This window comes from Myiozetetes cayanensis, unplaced genomic scaffold, assembly GCF_022539395.1.
Source record: "Myiozetetes cayanensis isolate MyiCay16 unplaced genomic scaffold, myiCay2020 scf6-25, whole genome shotgun sequence".
Classification (NCBI taxonomy): Eukaryota; Metazoa; Chordata; class Aves; order Passeriformes; family Tyrannidae; genus Myiozetetes; species Myiozetetes cayanensis.
The window spans coordinates 15,902,110-15,920,649 of record NW_026087853.1 but is presented as its reverse complement, the minus strand read 5'-3'; the positions used below and the strand labels follow the sequence as shown (position 1 = coordinate 15,920,649).

General features: G+C 34.6%; 1 protein-coding gene across 7 annotated transcripts in view; it reads right to left on the bottom strand.

Moving 5' to 3' along the window:
• Nucleotides 1–18,540, bottom strand: part of EML5 (EMAP like 5) — a 113,000-nt gene that overhangs the window by 76,702 nt on the left and 17,758 nt on the right. For all 7 annotated transcript variants that reach the window (XR_007631412.1, XR_007631410.1, XR_007631411.1 and 4 more), the window contains exons 2-6: nucleotides 15,253–15,412; nucleotides 11,757–11,855; nucleotides 11,117–11,185; nucleotides 9,012–9,197; nucleotides 1,687–1,822 (exon numbers count right to left, since the gene is read on the bottom strand). Coding sequence is in view for 4 of the 7 variants with exons in the window: in XM_050334929.1 (XP_050190886.1) it covers nucleotides 1,687–1,822; nucleotides 9,012–9,197; nucleotides 11,117–11,185; nucleotides 11,757–11,855; nucleotides 15,253–15,412 (650 nt within the window). In the remaining 3 variants the exon portion in view is untranslated. The remainder of the gene's footprint in view (nucleotides 1–1,686; nucleotides 1,823–9,011; nucleotides 9,198–11,116; nucleotides 11,186–11,756; nucleotides 11,856–15,252; nucleotides 15,413–18,540) is intronic.

Genomic DNA, 18,540 nt, shown 5'->3' with positions numbered 1-18,540 from the left:
GTGGAAAGAAACTGAATGACTCACAAACAGTGAATGGTGGGTTAGTAGGCCAGTGTGGTGCCTCTGCATGGATGTGTTAATTCTGACGAAGCTAGCTCTCAAAGCAAAGATCCTGATTGTGGCTACTTAACACACTTTGCATTACAAGATAGCCTTCAAATGCACAAATAAGACTCTGTCCACACGAAACAGAACAATGAGCTCCAGGAGTGCACTCCAACTGCAATGCAATTTTCAGTCTGCTGAACCAGACTAGAGCTAACGTCCCTCAAACACCCCTCAAAATGCATATATATTGTTCTACTCTGCCCCCCCACAGCATCTGTTTTGCTTTACAGATTTGATCTGTTGATTGCTCTGGTGAATATAACCACCTTGCCATTCACTGCCTATAATTTAGACGTTATACGGCTAATCTCTCTACAGTGATTAAAAAATAAAGAAATGACCAACCAGAATCTTTGATAAAGGATGATTAAGACACTTGTTTTAGTAATTTGGAACTTCTAGTGCTGGAGGGAGACATTTTGAAATACAATATGACTACTTGGACAATAAGTCTAGAGTCAACTAATTGCTGCAAGCCATTCACAAGGATACAGATCTTGAGTTCATGTTTACAAGAGAAATTGCCAAGTGTTAAGGTATAGGAGCAGCAAAAAATGCAATTAAGAAAACAAGTAAAAGGACAGGTCATAAAGGTAATCCTCAAAAGTACACAAGAAGAAGGAAAAAAAGAGTGAAGGGGATTTTATTAAAGATAAGTGTTTAAAAAATCTATTAGCTCTGTCATGGGCATTTGATGAGGGAAGGAAATGGCGAATGAAACACAGTTTTCATTTACATGCAGCAGAGCCGAGAAACAGCAGCTGAGTAAATTCAAATTTAAAACAGAGCCTCTCTACTGCAGGGCATATTTAAAATGGAATGTATTGCATCTTGTTGCAATACTTCACAATCTTGGTGGGAATGCCAAGTCAATTACAGCATACAAAGATTTAACTTGTTATTATTGACCCTGAGTATCCAATTGCCATCAGACATTCTACCACATTTTCAGATTCTTGGCAAGGCATTAGAAAATAACAAAGTGACTGGGGGCAAAGAAGATCAAATGCCAACAAAAGCAATATTGTAAATGACATCAATGCTTCAGCATATGTTTGTATTCTTTTCCTAAATTGTTACAGCAACAATATCTGGAACACTCCATGTAAAAATTTAGCATGACAAATTGTAACTGAAGTCATAAGCATATGTAAGCAGTGTTCTATGTAAGCAGTGTTCTAAGTACTGCAAAACTGTAAATAACTTCCAAATAGTTTTAATAAAAATTTGAATAACTAGCAAATGCAATTTTTGGACTCCATTGTTTTACATTGTAGATCTCATTGTCTCTTCCAAGTTCTCTTTAAGCATTACTGTTCCTTGTTAAAAGATGCTGTTCTCTAGAAACGATGTGTATAAAAAGTATAAAAAGTATAAATCTTGATCTTATGTTTCACAGTAACTTTGAAGGACTATGTGACCTTCATATTAGTGGGCATGATCTATTCTATTTCTAGCAAATAGTTTACAGTAACATACATGAAACAACATTTTTGGGTTTTCAAGTCTTTTGTTGTTCAAAATACTGATAAATTTCCTACCTTATTGGTGTATTGAAAGTGATAAACTTCCATTTACCTTTATATCCTTGGTCTGTTTCCCTGAGATCAATCACAGTAATTGGTTTAAAATTTAAGTCCCATAAGCGAACACAGCCATCCCTGCCACCAGTGGCAAAACCCTCTTCACATGCATTCATGCTGAAAATTCCTGCCTAAAGAGAGAAGAAAGTTATTTTAAACAATATACACAGATTAGAGAAACCAGGATGCAACTAATAAAAGCTTTAAATATGAGAGAGTCAGAAATGGAAAAAAACTCACAACAAGCAGAATTCATATTTAGTGACAAACAATAAGACAATTATTGCAATGATTTCATCCTGATAATCATCATAGTGATGCTGCTTCTTATCCCTAGAAAGAGTTCAGTTTCATATCCTCTTGTCTTAGGACCTGGTCTAACCCTAACAAATGTCAGCATGAAGATTTCCTGTGATGTATGTTAGTCTTGGTTTAGGGCCTTTATTGCTATATATTACTCAGCTTTTATAAAGCAGAGTAAGGCAAAAAAAATCTGGGATTTTTTTATATATTAAGCCAACAAATATTGATTCAAACCTTAAGTTTAGAAACAAAATGTAAGAAAAACAGTGATAATTCTACATCATTGGTAATAAGCTCTTATTTTAAAGGTGAACAATAGGAAACAAAACCTATTATTTTCTTTAACTCACTTGATTCATGTTTTCTGCAGGATAACAGAGGCAAGGATGATATATATAATATTAAAATAAAGATACTGTAGCCACATATGCACTATATTTGATTTAACATGATACATATCTAAATAGCACACACACTGTTGGGTATTTTTTAATTACTAATCTCGTGTTCGGAAGTAGCTCACACATTTCAGTAAGTAAAGTTACTGAAAGGGCAACTTTAGCTGATAAGCCTATGAGAAGTCAAAAAATTTGCTCTATATTTATTCAAAGTATTTAATATTCAGCTATGACAAAAGTAAACAAGAGAGCATTAGAAACAATGAAAGAAAAACTTTGTCTCAAAGTCCTGTCCAAAAGGAGATAGAACAGCCAATAATACACATATATCTGCTATAATATTGTTCTGAAATTTCAGTTTTGTAAAGAAGTAAATGTAAAGTTCCAATAGTTTCATTGGTTAGGGGTCTGGATTTTACAGTAATGACACACATTAACCCTAAAGATGAAAGCAATTTGCAAAGGAGAGATGGTTTTTGGTCGAAAACAAAGCTGTACACTCACAGAACAAATCAAGGTACAGTGTTGTGATTTATGGGAATTCCAAGGTACTCAATTATTATTCTCTCCTATCAGCATGTTTTTCTTCTTAAATTACAACTAAGAAAAATATCATAATGGACTAGTCATAATGAAATATGGACTGTGTTTGCTTCTCTAATATCAGGTAACAAGGATATAATTTTTCAAGCTGAGAAAAAGAAATCTCTCGGCCTTCACAAAAAAAAGCCTGCCCTTACTAGAATGTCAAATGACAATCAGAACTCAAAACTTTTGACATGTCATGTCGATCCTCAGGAAAGCGACTTTTATGACAGGCAATGTTTTCAGGAGCGGTATGTGCCTAAACAGAAATGTAGTGGAATTTTTAAGTCATAAGCAGATTAGAAGGTTAACTCCCATTATCTCTGATGTCGTGAAAATCCTCTTTCTGTTTCTTTAGGAGCCTAGAGATTTTCAAAAATACAACACAAACTGTATTTGTTTCTCTCCATGTGTGTCTACCTGTTTTACTTCATTAACCTTTAATATTGTGAGAACAGGTCTTATGAGGAGAAGCTGAGGGAAATGGGGTGTTTAGCCTGGAGAAAAGAAGGTTCAGGGGAGACCTTATCACTCTCTACCTGAAAAGAGATTGTAGCAAAGTGTGGGGTGACAGCATGAGAGGAAATGGCCTCAAGTTGCACCAGGGGAGGTTTCAGTTGGATACTAGTAAAAATTTCTTCACTGAAAAGGTTGCCAGGCATTGGAACAGGCTGCCCAGGGAAGTGCTGGAGTGATCGTTCCAGGAAATGTTCAAAAAACACGTGGATATGGCACTTGAGGATAGGGTGAACACAGAGATGCTGGGTTAACAGTTGGACTTGATGATCTTGGGAGGTCTTTTCCAACCTTTATGATTTTAGTGCCATGGAACAAATAAAAGGCTAGAGAAATTTTGGCTCATTTTGTACCATATACTGAATTCTGCCCAAGTTTAAATCTTTTAAAGGCTCTTTTTGGAATGCAACCCTGATAATACAATTATTTCCTTTTCTCTAATTAACTCTTTCCAAAATCCATTATTTAATTAGTCAGTATTAAAAAAATAATCAGACATTTGGTGATGTGGGAAGCTGGCTGAATGTTCTGAAGATAAGATCAAGTGGATCCAGCATTAATCTGTTTTCCATTTCACAGAATATCCTTATCTTGAAAAGGACATACTGGTTGTCAAGGAGATTTGGCAGATGTTGTGCTTGCTCAATCTCTTGAAATGCAATAGGACGCTCTCATTTCAGTCTCTGTGCCACTGGAGTAAGAGAACTAGATGAAAACTATTTAAAAGGCCCCTTATTAATAGGGACTGTAAGTTTTTAATGGAAAAAGCTGAGCTTTGCTATTCTTCATATAGTTGTTAGGCTCACACTTCATGGGGAAAAGACAGATTCTTTACTGGGGTAGCTTGGCCTGTCAGTTCCTTCCCTAAATCCTTCCTTTCAGAAACTGTCAAGATTGTTAATGTAAATCAACTTTGGAGTCTTCATGCTTCTCTCAATCCTTTAGCCTGAAATTTTCACTAACATAATGTGATTTTTGATGGTCAAAAGCCTTCTAGCAGTAATGAGAGACAAACAATTGCACTGACTTTTTTAGATCTGATTGAATGTGAGCCACAAAGACTGACTATGCTTCTGAATCAAAATAAAAGGTGTAGATCAAAGTCTTCCATCTGAAAAGCTATGAATCTTGATATACAGACTGCATTCTTCCTTTATAAATTTTCATTACACTTCTTAATGAACTTTGAAATTCTGGAAATAACATCTCAAATTGATCAGCAGTTTTCTCAGAATGCTGAATATTTCCTGTTTTTCCAACATAACCAGCTGGTATCACATCTGTGTTCTCCCTCAAATTTGAAAAAAAAAAAAAGGTGGACTGAGAGCAAATAAAGAAATGAATGCCCAGATCTACCAGAAATTATAGTTGAAAGCTTGAAAAGTACAAGAAGAACTTGACATGAATGGTCTCTACTGCATGAATATTTTGCCAATGCTTGAATCCAAGAAGTTTCCGATACTGAGAGAGTTTCCAGTTTTCTATTGCTGCCACACCTATTTTGCTCCCCCTGGACAAAAATCAAGTGCTAATTTATCTAAATGTAGTTGTTTGTATAAAATCCACCTCACTAACCGTGACTATGCGATTCCTAAAACACATGACTGCAGTTAGCTATAATTAGGACCAAGCTTGAAAGATCGTAAGGAAACTTCAGAAGCAACTGACTACTACTGAGCAACATGGAGAACAGAGACATTACACCCATTCAAAGAGAACTCCAATGCCTCCTTTTTACTCCCAGATACAATACAGGACATAGATGTTTGTAAAGCATGTACAGCAGCACATATGTTGGGCACTTACTCTGAGACACTGTCTCTCCCAACATATACTGCATAGTAAGGAAATGGATTGCAAACATTTAAGATGTGTCAGTAAGTTTACAGTGGAGAGACGTGACCTTTTAATCTTCCTACCTAACAAATCACCCATGAAACAATTTAAAAATGAGCATAGTACTACAACAATTTAAAACAGTTGCCTACACACCTCCCTTTGGCTGAAATAAGTGGACAGTTATGTTTCAAACAATAACTATTCTAAGCAGTAGGAGAAATACTGCATGCGTTGGTACATGACACCAGCTTAAAGCCATTCATTTAAGTTCATTATATTGTTTCCATCTATATTTAATTAGTATCCAGCCAACTGACATAGGTGTGCAGTAGTTTTAACAGACTGCCTGTTATTTAACCTCGAGCTTGTTATTTAACCTCAGTTTCTGACATCAATCCGCACAACTTTAATGTGTACCTCTGAAAGACTATCTCAAAATTAATTATTCATCTGTTGAAAAAGCATCTTATGTACATTTACTATTCAAGGCAGGGGCATATCATACAAGAATCTTTAAAACATACAGTGTTTTTAAATAAGCATACAATTTTGTTTTAATATCCGAGTAACACCTATATGCATTGACTGCCTTGAATTTAGAACATGTAAGATGATAAAATAAGTAGAAGAGTCTATAAGCTGTTCTTTGCACTGGTACAAAAATGAGACATCTAATAAAAGTGTTTGGGGGTTTTTTAGTTAGTCAAGGTATATATTAACTTTCCTGGAGTATTAACCTCCTGGAGTATTACCATCTCCAGTGAATTTACACATGCTTTCATGTTGTTGTTTTCTTCCTCCCTTTTAAAACTTTCATTATTAGTATTATTATTTAGGAGGCATCAGCAAATCTAGAGTTGGAGTTTCCCATTGATATCCATTGTTCCCTGCACATGAACTGCGTGCCTTTACTCCCAAGCCCTGCTCATTTCCATATTTTCCTACTTTTCATTCCTACTTCTATATTAAGTGAACTCTCCAATCCTCTTCTAACTATTTCTTCAGTCATGCCAACCTATTTGCTTTCAACCTTTTGTTTGTACTCAAACTCAGACAGGAAACTGCAGGAAATTCTACTTTCCTCTCTCTACACTTTTCAGTATTGCTGTGACAGAAGACAGATGAACTGGCTTAATTAAGAATTCTTATTTTGCTTGTTAGTGTTAAAATTGCTATCTGTTTCCTTGGTTGTTTACACTGGGACAGCATGTTTTATTTTTCACACTGAACTATTCTTAAAAAGACATTAAAAATGTCTTTTTAGCTTGGGTAATTGTAACAAAGATAGCCAACCTTCGAAAAGAATGTTTTTTATTTTAATGCAAACAACTGCCTTAATAATAACTTAATAACTGTGGGGATGGACTACATCTCCACACAACTAATGTGCTTTAGAAAATGCTTTCCAGCATCTCAGATATCTACTGTTTATGCTGCAAGAGAGGAATATATGGTATTTATGTAAATAATGAGACATGTCTTCCTTCAAAAAATTTACAGTTTACTTCAAGCCTGTTGAGGAGTAATGATGCAGGAAGATAAACAGGCATGCAAGGACAACAGTTCCAACACTAGCATACTAAACAGAAATTTGTATCAGTTCCCTACTATGTGTACACTGTCCCTTTAGCAACATATGTGCATCACAAATGTTGTTATTTACACTTGCATTTTCTTTCAAAAGGACAGACGAGAAGGACATAATTGATAAAATTAGGTACAAAATAACCATAAAATATCATGATAATAATTTAGTATGGTTGAAGAGGAACTCTCATTCCAAGCTGCTATATGTTTTGATTATAATGATCTGTCAATATTATCTTTTAAGGTAACATTTTATTCTTGGTTTTGGTTTTTCCCCCCTGGAAGTTGGTGAGATTTGTACTGACTCTAATCTCTTGTAAAAATGAATTTCAAAGACATGGACTGGTGTCCCTACTTAATTTTCAGTACTGCAAAGTACAATGCCATTGAGCTTACAGGACAGAGCCAAAAATAGAAGGCTAGATGAGACCTACTCCAAGGTCACCTGAGCTCCATCCACTGACGCTAAAGAAGATAAGGAACACAGCACTTCAAGTTTGATCTTGTGGTCAACTAAGAACTGACACAGCACATAAGGTAGTAGAGCAACAAGCTCTCATCATCCTACATTTGCCAGTTGTGTCATTTCACACTGAAACAGCTGAAAAGTACTGCATTATTCTGAGAAATAAACTGCTGCAATTTTAAATACTACAAATAACAAATATGTTAATATGCAGGACAGCTGTCTCCTACAGCACCAAACAGGATGAGAGAATATTTTGGCATCAGTTTTGGATAGGAAACAAAGTGCACCTTTTCCTCTGGGAATTCAGGTCTGCATATGCTATGTCCACATCTTCATAGGAAAATATAGAATAGAACAGAACACTACTCAACAGTAAATATGAAGACTAAAACAAGAAGTTATAGAGTAAGAATCAAGGAGTATTTGAAGACTAAAATATCCCTTCATGCTTCCTGATTAATAATTTGTGCCTTCTTGAATATATTTAATATTTCTGTAGATGCATACAGGACAGTATGTGTGTGTGTATATGTATTTATATATATGTATACACATACACTTATACGTACATAAAGAAATCTTAAATGCAAAAGATAGTCTGAGGTATGTTTTGCACACATATGTTCTTCATAGCTTTATTTTTGTTCATAATCAGGTACACTGTCATTGTACGACTGTCTGAATAAGCAGTGCAGTCGCTTTTAAATTATTAGCTCATTCAACAAGCTGCAACCATCCTGAATGATGTTTCTAAATCTTTGGTAAACCAAGAGCCTCCCCATTACAACTGACTGCAACCTCTCCTCCACACCCTTTCTACCTGATTAAATCATAAAAAATTAATCTTATACATCAGTTACAAACATCATGCTACCCAGTCCAACATTGCCAGTTAAAACAAACTCATTCTTAGAAGCAAGAATACTTAACTGTTATTGATTTTTACCTAAAAGTTTGAAGCTGCAATATTGGAACTCATAAGCTTTTATTTTCACACTATTTTAAATTGCTAAAAAGGGAATTGCAAATATTAGCTAGAAGGTATAGTGCTTTCCAAAACAAAAATTAACATTCAACCAGTAAATCATACAGCTTTATAAAGTGAACTTAGCAGTTTCATGCCTCATAGGGTAAAACAAATTGGTTGGTTTTGTTTTTAAGGTGATATTTGGATAAAGTTGAAGTCAAATTTTGAATTATATTACCAAATTACTACCAGGAGAGGAAATGATGACTCTCATAGTTTGGCATCCACAAATCAGACTGCAATGCACTAAGTGGTTTTTTTGCTGCCTATTTTAATCTCAAAACTATATGCTTTGAAATAATATGGAAAAGATAATTAAAACTTATATAGCCAAATTATAACCAAATTATAACAGTTGCATTAAACATTTCAATTAAAATGTTACCAAGCACTTTCAAAAAATGTTATTAAACGTTCACTGACATGTCTTCACTTTTCAAAGCTATATACTGTTCTAAAAACCATTCAAACAAGACATACTGAGTCTCTATCATTGCAACTGTTTATGAACACAGACAAGATGACCTTGCATGGCCCTTTCCAGCTCAGCAGAAATCTACTTAACATTTTGTATTAATTTAAAGTGATATACTTACAGCATGTGCTCCCTGTATTGTCCGTACAAGGTTGATTCCTTTCCATACATAGATATCTCCATTCAACGCACCAGAATACGTCACTTCATCCCTTGCACAGGCGAGGCACAATATAGTCTGGAGATCACCAGTTTTGCCAAAAACACCACGTTTTGGTGTCAATGAATTGCCACACAAACTCCAGAACTGTAACATAAAGTGATTTAGAAAGACAGGTATTTTGCTAATATCCTATAATTTAATATGTACCTCTGAAAGAAAAGTACCTTGCTTGATCATGATCAAGACATGATCATTCATAGCCTTTTCAATGCTTCAGTTCTCCAGTGGTTTAACAACTTTTTATGCTATTAACCAACTTTATCTTTCCATAAAAGCAGCATAGTAGGCTAGTTGGGAAGGAATTTTGGGGTATTATATCAATCTAATATTCTTTCAAATAATAATTTGTGAGTAAGTTGTATTTTAAGTAATTTTTAAAAAGCGTTTCCTAATAGAATTATCTTTCTTTGGTGTAAGTCTTCCACATTTTAAATGCAGCATTTGTACTTTATGCTGCATTTTGTACTTTAGACATTTAAATATGTCATCTAAGCATGTAGATTTCTGATAAAGCTGCTATTTGCTCTGTTTGAAAACAGCTGGTTTTATTAGAGACTTATCATTTCTCATCAGAACCCCTGATCACACAAAGCAGCCATCTAAGGGGGAGATTTTTAGGAACCTTCTAATAAAGCATCAGCCCATGATTACAGCAATCACATGAGGGTGAATTTCCTCCTAGGTGACCCAACACGTACTAATGACACCTAAGCTAAAGACATGCAAAGTCTCTTGTCAGAGCATAGTACTTGCCAACTAAATATCCTGATACACACAGTAGTAGATACACTTGTAGCAAACAAGAAACACTTGCATATTCATTTCAAACTCTCCTGTCCAAACATGTAAATGAGCATGGGCAAAATCAAGAAGCTGCTGAAGCAATACAGTACAGAACATGAAAGCATTTATTTCATCACTGCTGACAAGTTATTCTTACACTGTCTCAGTGTGTTTTCTGTATACATGTTTATGAAACTGTATTTCACAGCAAGTCACTCCATTATTAATAATCATTTAAAAATTCTGATCAGAGTTCATGGAAATCTGTAACTGATATGCTAAACACTCTGCCAAATCTGACTTATGCAATCTAGGCAACACCTTGAAGACTTTTTCCAATAAACCATTAATAAATATTAATCTAAAAGTTCATTGTATAAAAAGCAACACATTTTCCGCACCATGGGAACCTACACATAAGAGCAATACAGAACTTTCAAGCTGTCATCTACGGCTGTAATGTTGTAAAATAGAAGACATTGCTTGGAAGAGAGCAGGGACTTTTTATAGGAACCATATTTCATGGTAGTCAAGCATTGGTAAACCTGCTTACAGAGTTAAATTTGAAAAAGATTTTTCTGCACAGTACTTGGTACATGGATCAAACAAACCATGCTTGAAAAAGACATGAACTGTCCAAATTATGAATCCTGTAACAGGTACAGAGTGCCCCAAATGATTAAAGGTACAAGTAACAGCTAGGAAAAGAATTAAAAGAAAGATCAAGAATTTTCCTTTCTTTTCCACTTACTCTCCATACTCTCTCAAATGGTAAGAAAAGGTTTTTCAACTCATCTCCCCTCTGTAGTGCAATAATTCATTCACTGTTCAAGAATCAGAAACTTGAGTACCTGGACTCAGCTTAAACATGTGCATCCTGTCTTATGCTACTAGGGATTGTTTCAGACAACGTAAATTTTAAATTATATTACAATCATGACATACAGTGCTATGGACAACTGTTTCATTTCTACTGCTTTCCTTCTGTCAGGGCACAAACTCCTTTGAGCAGGGAAGGTCTGTTTTCCACTATGTAAATATCATAAAATGTCTAATGTAGTCAGGTGTGATCCATAATTGTCATTTTTAAAAAGTAATATTGTTCATACAGAGGACTTTCCATATTTTCATCATATATTCCTTTTAGATCCAATTTTTATATATTTTATAGAGTATATACTACTGCAGCTTAAGTATTTTATAAATTAACATTTCATTACCTTGATGTGTTTTACACCACAGCTGACAAGCTTGTTTGGCTGGTATAAATCCCAAGAAATATCAAATATCTGCATAAAAAAATACCAAGGATGTGAGCAGACATGGCCTTTCTAGCATGGGAGAGTTAAAACAGTAAAACCTTATAGCAAATTAACAGAGAGTCTGAAATGCTTTAAATGGATCTATTGGAATGACTTTTTTATCCTCTCTTTCAGTACTGAAATTGCAATGTATAACTTGTGTGATTTCTCTTTTTTTTTCCCCTAGAATAATTAAAACACATGATAAAACAACATTAGGGTTCATTTACAAACTATAAAATTTAAGCAATTATTTGCATTTTGATTTCCCATATGGGACTTAGGGTCTAGGAAGTGTATTAATTCTGCACCTCCCCTACATGCTTACAGTCTCAACAAACCATACACAAACAAATGCTGAGTTACACATTTTATTTTAGAAATAAATGCACATATCTTAAATATCTTCACACATCTTAATACATATCCAAACTTTATGTAAATTCAATTTCTAAAATAGAAAATGATTTTTGTTCAGACATAGCTCTAGTAATTGTACACAGACGTGGTTTAACAAATTAACATTACATTGGCACTCAGATCCTTTAGTTATACTTACTCTGTCTGTATGACCAGGAGCCATTGATAACAATTTTCCTTTTCTCCAGTCCCATACACAAACTGTATTTTTTGAATCCAAACCAACTGAGACCAAACGCTAAAAAATGTCCAAAGTAAACAAAAAAAATAACTCAATATATTAATGAAAGATAGACATTATGTTTTTGAAAGAATGATAAAAACTTCCTAACATATTGAAGTTAGAAGTAATACCTATATTTTGATATAGAAGAAAACATAAGCTACATCTTGAGCAAAAGCTTCCACAGATGCATCTTTTCACTTACAACATCATGATCATAAAGATCTTCTTAGATAACAATGTATTTCTGATTTATAATGTTTAATATACATAATTATATATAGCACACATGGCAAGGAGCAGTCAGGAGACACTTGTTAAAAAAGGAATAATCACTGAAGTTAATGAATCTATATATGTTTAATTGCCTATAACTTGCAGAATTTAAGGATTTATAAGTTTAAGAGATACAAAGAAAAAATATTTTCTTCAATCTTCTTGGAAACAAACAAAATATTATAAACAGTTAAAAGCTTTAAAAGTCTTTTGCTTGATTCTTCAAGACATGTATAGGTAACCATTTCTGAATCTTTTCTCAAAACAGAATTCAACAAGACCCCAAACATACAATTTCATGAAGTATTCAATACTCAGGAAGAGTTTGAAACCAGTTAAACTGTAAAACCAGGAAGGACAAAAATATTGTTCCAAGAAAATATAGAAAAATAAAAGTTTGAGATCTTCCTATGCTCTGCAGCCTGTCTTGTCTTCACTGTGAAGACACCTTGAACAGATTTCTTGACACAAATCATTGACTATATTAGCCAACACTTTTATTATATCTGTTAACCAGTCAAAATGTTATTTTTCCTATAGAAATTCTCAATCAAGAGACTAATAGGATTGAATAAAAAGAAACTAAGTGCTTTTGAGTTTGGTTTTAAAGAAAACTGAGTATTTTTGTTCAGTTTATGCATGAACTGTGATACTGTGATATCAACAACTCGACGTTGATAAACTAAAGTTTTGCAAATCTTTAAGACAAAGTTTTTTCACTGTTCAGCAGTTAATATCTACTCACATGAAAGACAAATTTAATTTCAAATTCTATGTAGATTATCAAAGAGAGTTTGTAAAAGTAAAAGCAAACCCCAAAGACAGGAACCTATTCCCAATAATGACATTTCTTTACTGTCTGAAAAAAAATCAAGATTATGAGAAGAAAAATAAACAAGTTAAATACAATTTGTATCCATGCTTCTTATTTATTGATACTGCAAAGTCTGACCTTTCTATTCCATCTTGGAAAACATTGTCAGAAGGAACATCAGTTTCAATTCCAGCTGTGATTTCAAATAGTTCAACTGTAGACCAGGATGAGGTGTATAAATACAGACTAGTTTTACAATTACTGCATGCCTATCACAAAAATGTGGGTGAAGCCTTTCCAGGCACTGACTTCTTGAAAAGGGAGATTAGACGATGTTCTTGGTTCTCCTAAAACCTAGAAAATCTTGTTTCTAACGAGCACACCCACACTCGAGTAGAGCTCAGAGAAGAGCAAAAAAACCAGCAAACTTGGAGAATAAAGTATCATAAAGTGAGTTGTACTCTCAACATCAGTGAGACTAAAGGGTAACCTTGGGTTTAGATAACACAGCAGCACCAGTGAATCATCAGGTTTCCCTGATTAACAAAGAACAAGAAAGAATAAATAATGTCCTCCTGTGCTAGACCAGTGAGGGTGAGAAGAACATGTCTGTGGCACAGCCCAATATGAAATATAAAAAATGAACAATTAATAAAATAAACTTTGAAGAGGGCTTGAGCTCACTTCAATCCACATATCCCTTCCCAGTGACTGGAGATGTCCCAGCATCATGACAATAATCCTATAGAGATGAGTAATAGGAACCATGTTTTTCTTGTGATCCATATTGCAATCACTTGTGTTGTGACTTTAGTATGTTGCTGTATCACTCTGCTAAATCAAAATCCCAAATAATGTCAAATAAGTATATTTAATATCAAACATTAAACCTCTCAAACAACCCAGTTAAGGATTGACAAATTTGAATTTTTAAGGACAGGCAAGATATAAACAGATGTTTTGCAGATCTTTCTGAACTGGATTTTAGGGAGACAATTCTGGAGATGCAGGTTGTGAAAAATCTGTATCCAGCTTTCCTTGAAGACCGCAAAATTCTAACAAATGCAACAAAAAGGTGATCATATGGAAATGCTGAACAAAGCAGACAGACTAAATTCTGGCCATTTATGACTTTAGACACAAGAATCAGTACTGTGTACTCCTAGAACAAATCACAGATCTAAATTCATAACTCTCCAATACAGGGGATGTCTAACTGCATTCAAAAAAATTTAGGGGACTTCAATCCTAATTTGATACATCTTGACCTTATATTATTACGGCCGTTCAAGTGAGGAGTTTACACAGACGAGAGAAGATATCACAGTGAAGTAGGAATGATGTTCTAAGAAGCAGCTGAATCTAGAAACTGACTTTCTAAACAATGAGAAACCTAAATGATAAAATCTGTAGATCATTCCAACAAGCTTGAAAATTCCCTACAACAATTACAGCATGTTTTAACAGAAACAAATTATCAGTAGGCTTTCCTCTGTCTGTGTTCAATAGAGTTCCATTCTCTTAATAAGGAATAAAAACTGGTCTCTACGACACATCCTCACTTGCTAACAGATACTGACCTTTTTAGCAAGCAAAAGGAACTGAGAATACAGCTAAATCTGAGTACTGCATTGCAAGGCTGAGTGGGAGGGAAAGTGTTTCATAGACAGGAAAGTACAACTGCAGAAAGGATTTTCACAGTTAATACCTCTTCAGCTGCTACCTAATGTGTATTTTCCGTTTCTAATACGTCCATCAAGAAAGCCTCTGGATCTGGTAAAAACATTCTCCATTATAGGTAGCAGAACTGAGAACCAATTCACTACTCAGAAAATGTTCTAAAGTAACAAAATTATAATCCAGTAAAAGATTTTTCTTTACTCTTAGATCCAGGACAAATGAGTCTGAACAGAAACCAAAATGTGGAGAGCCACCAGTGTGTGCAGAGAAGGGGATACTGCCTGAAGATATTTAGAGTCCAAGATACAATGGTATTGCTATCACTCTGTGCATATGACATGCCCCTGCATAGGGGGTCCACTATCTTCAACCATTTGGTCTAACCCTGAGCTGTTGTCCACAGACCACAAGAACCTCCCTACCACCCTACATTCATTTAAAACTCTTTTGAAGTTACACTTTTCTTGTCAAATGTGAGTATTTGTCATCAATTAGTAATGTAATTTTATATTCCTCAACTTGAGAATAAGCATATCAACTTAAGACAATCCACTTCCTTTTTTTACGAAAAACTACACGACAAGATTTCTAACAGATAAAAAATTTAGTCAAGTGTTTGAAAATAGAATATTAATCACATACCTGACCATCTAAATCAAAAGCCAAGCAAGCTATACCATGTGTGTGAACGTCTTTCAGAACAGATACAGTTTGCACAGTGTATGAATCCCACACGCAGATGTACGGTTCTTTTCCAACTTGACCTGTTGCCACCAACACACGTTCAGGATGCAAAGCAAGGCTGCCAAAAAAAGATATAAAATATTTTTGCATGCAGTATTTATATTTACCTAGTTAGTTGCATTAATATTTTCCCTTAAAAATTATTTTACAATATTTTCTCATTGGTAGTAAATATTAATAAGTCCATTAGTATCACAGATTCCACAGCAGCTGTAAAATTCCCTTAATATAGTACATACCACCACCTTTCTTGAATTTAAACCTTCAGATCTTCTAAATTCAAACTAATTACAAAGTAGCCATTAATCCTCTGTTTCAAAAGTATTTATTATATTAGGTCAGATTTTCATGCACACTTACTTTCCCTTTCTTTCTCTTTTTTAACATTTAAAACCACAAACAATGGGCAACAGAACTTACTGCTTACTATCCACATATCTATCATCAATGGAGTATGCATTAATGCATCTCCAAAAGTATTTCATTCCACATAGTATTTTATGCCCTTTTTATTAGAGGACTGAATAGCCTTCTAAAGCTGCCTCTCCTCTGATTGTATAGCAAGGCAAATCATGACTAGTTTAGATTAGATGCAATGACTACACTTCAGATGATTACACTGAAGACTAATGAACATTATCCTAAATGTCTTAATCTTAATGTAGAACAATTGGGAATAGTTGGTTTTGAATAACTAGTTACTTTCCACATTTCTAACATCGCAGAGAATTTTCTTACAGTTTGTGTTTCAAAGCTATAAGAAGCTTTGTATTTTCAAAGACCACTTGAGGATCATCAGAACTGTTTTGCCAAATCTGGGACCAAGCTAGAAAGCATGCTAGTCAGCAAGATAGTTCTTCATTTTGTTTTTGCAAGCACAGGAGGACATGAGGTCTGAAGAGTCAGATTTCCTAATACAGAAAAGTAAGAATATATTCTAATAGAAACCCAAACAAGCTACTTGATGACATTCTACACAGACTAAGTACAGCAGTCCAAAATGATTTGAAATACCACATGTAAATCACGAAAACAAAATTTCCGAAGTTGGCTGTTTCATTTGGCTAAAAAATTTCCTAGCCTAATGGCTCACAGGGTAATGAACGACCTTGAGAAACCGGTGAACAGAACCACTATCAACACATAGTAAATGTATTTATTTTCTCAAAATCACTTGGAAAGGAGAAAGGTTGAGCCATTTGCAAAGGTAAGATCATCTTACACCTGAACACAGATTTCGATAAAGGAAGTTGAAAGGGTGGAGACAAGGGGAATCCATAAACACAGAAGAAATAGCAAGGTTAAAGCTAACCAGGAAATTACCAGAAAAAAAATACCTAACTCAAAAGTTGCATACATTTTCTATATATAAAAAGAGCCAGAAAAAAACACATTAGAAGATGCTTAATATTTTACAAAGTCATACTATTGTATGTAATACACTTCTGTATTTTTTCTGTTCAGTTGGTTGATACTATTTGACAAATTCCACATGCACAACTCTAAGAAGAACTTTTAACTTCAAAGTTAGAAAGGTAAAAAGTCTCTGAACCTTTTGATTATTTAATGGGAATTTTAGCCCTTTGTTACTCCACATTATGCTCAGGACCAGGATCAAGCAATCAACATTTCCCCAACATCGCGTAGTTGTTTCTCTAGTTTTTCCTTTCTTCTTTATTTAGCAGAGCAACTTTGCAATTAAAAAAATAAAGCAGGAATGAGCTGGCAGGCAAAACTTATCACATTTCACTTCAGTTCTGCCACCTGCAGATCAACACCTGCACATCTCCCAGAGAACACAAGGGCAGATGGTGTACTCATGGGGACAGAAGAAAAGCATCTGGAGGGGAAGAAAATGCTTCATCCAAAATGATCTAATTTTTACAATGGCAGCACAGAAAGAAAGATATTAGACCACATGGACAATAAAGAAATTTGAGAAAGGAAGTGGAAAGAATAAGCAAGGCAAAAAAAAAAAAAAAGAAAGAAAGAGAGACAGAAGCTAAGAGGAAAAAAGAAAAAAGACAGCAGTCTCACATCTGATTCATGATCTCTTCAATCCTGTACTTAGCTGTGCTATTAATGCACTGTGCATTTTTAGACAAGAGAAAACCACCCCACAACTGCAACTTTGAAAAACACTCAGGCACTACCCTGGGTACACACACATCCAAAAGGAACCCCACACCACACCATTAGAAAACACTTCACAGCAACCAAAAATTAGCTTATCATGTTTTTAACTAAAGACCAGAAGCAAGAAACGCAATGCATCAGAGATGGAAGGGACAACAGCAAAGGTATTTCCAAGGGACAGGAAAACATTGTCCTAGCCCAAGTGTGCCTACTAATTTCATTTGAAGAATATGAAGTGAATATAGAGAATGTTTCCTCTCCTTCTATTTAATAAATGGCAAATAATATCTAATAGCAATATCATAGTATTAGTTATTTCTACATCATGATGCAAAATACTGGCTTAGACAACTGAGCTCAAATTCTAACTTGACCTGGGATAATACAGCAGAAATTAAGATCCAAAGCCTGTATTTTAATCTCAACAGACAACACTAGAATTACCAACTTCTTCTACCACTTCAGTCTCTATTATAAATTTCTAATAACTTTTCTAGACAGTAGAAGAAAATAAATGTACAATAAATACTATGTGAAACAGCAAGCTTTTTTTAAAAAATGCCGATATGAAGGGAAGAAGAGCTGTTTGCAGTGGCTGAAGAAATCTTACCTGAAAACCTTTCCTCACCATTTCCTACAGACCAAAGAGTGAAGGATAGGTTAAAGTACTACTTGCAAGTATTTTATCTCACAGGCTATCAGAACAGATGGAAAAGAGAAGCATGGAAAGAGTGAAGGGATTGTTATTTCTATTACCAACAGTGAGAAAGTAACTGCCACACTTATTTACATGATTTTCCATATGAGTCATGAATGATAAGACAATGCTTTTCCTTAATATTCAAGTCTTGGCTATTATTAATCCCATGGGACGTGATTACAGACTGAAAAGTTTGGGTCTTGATCAAAACTCAAGGATTACATTCCAGTTTTAGGCAATATGGTGACTTTTCTCAATTCTTTCATTAGACTAAGAGTGATTAAGCAATCCCTATAAGGATAGCAAATAATGTGAGAATACAGTATCTTCGTCTAACCTCTAGAGGAGAA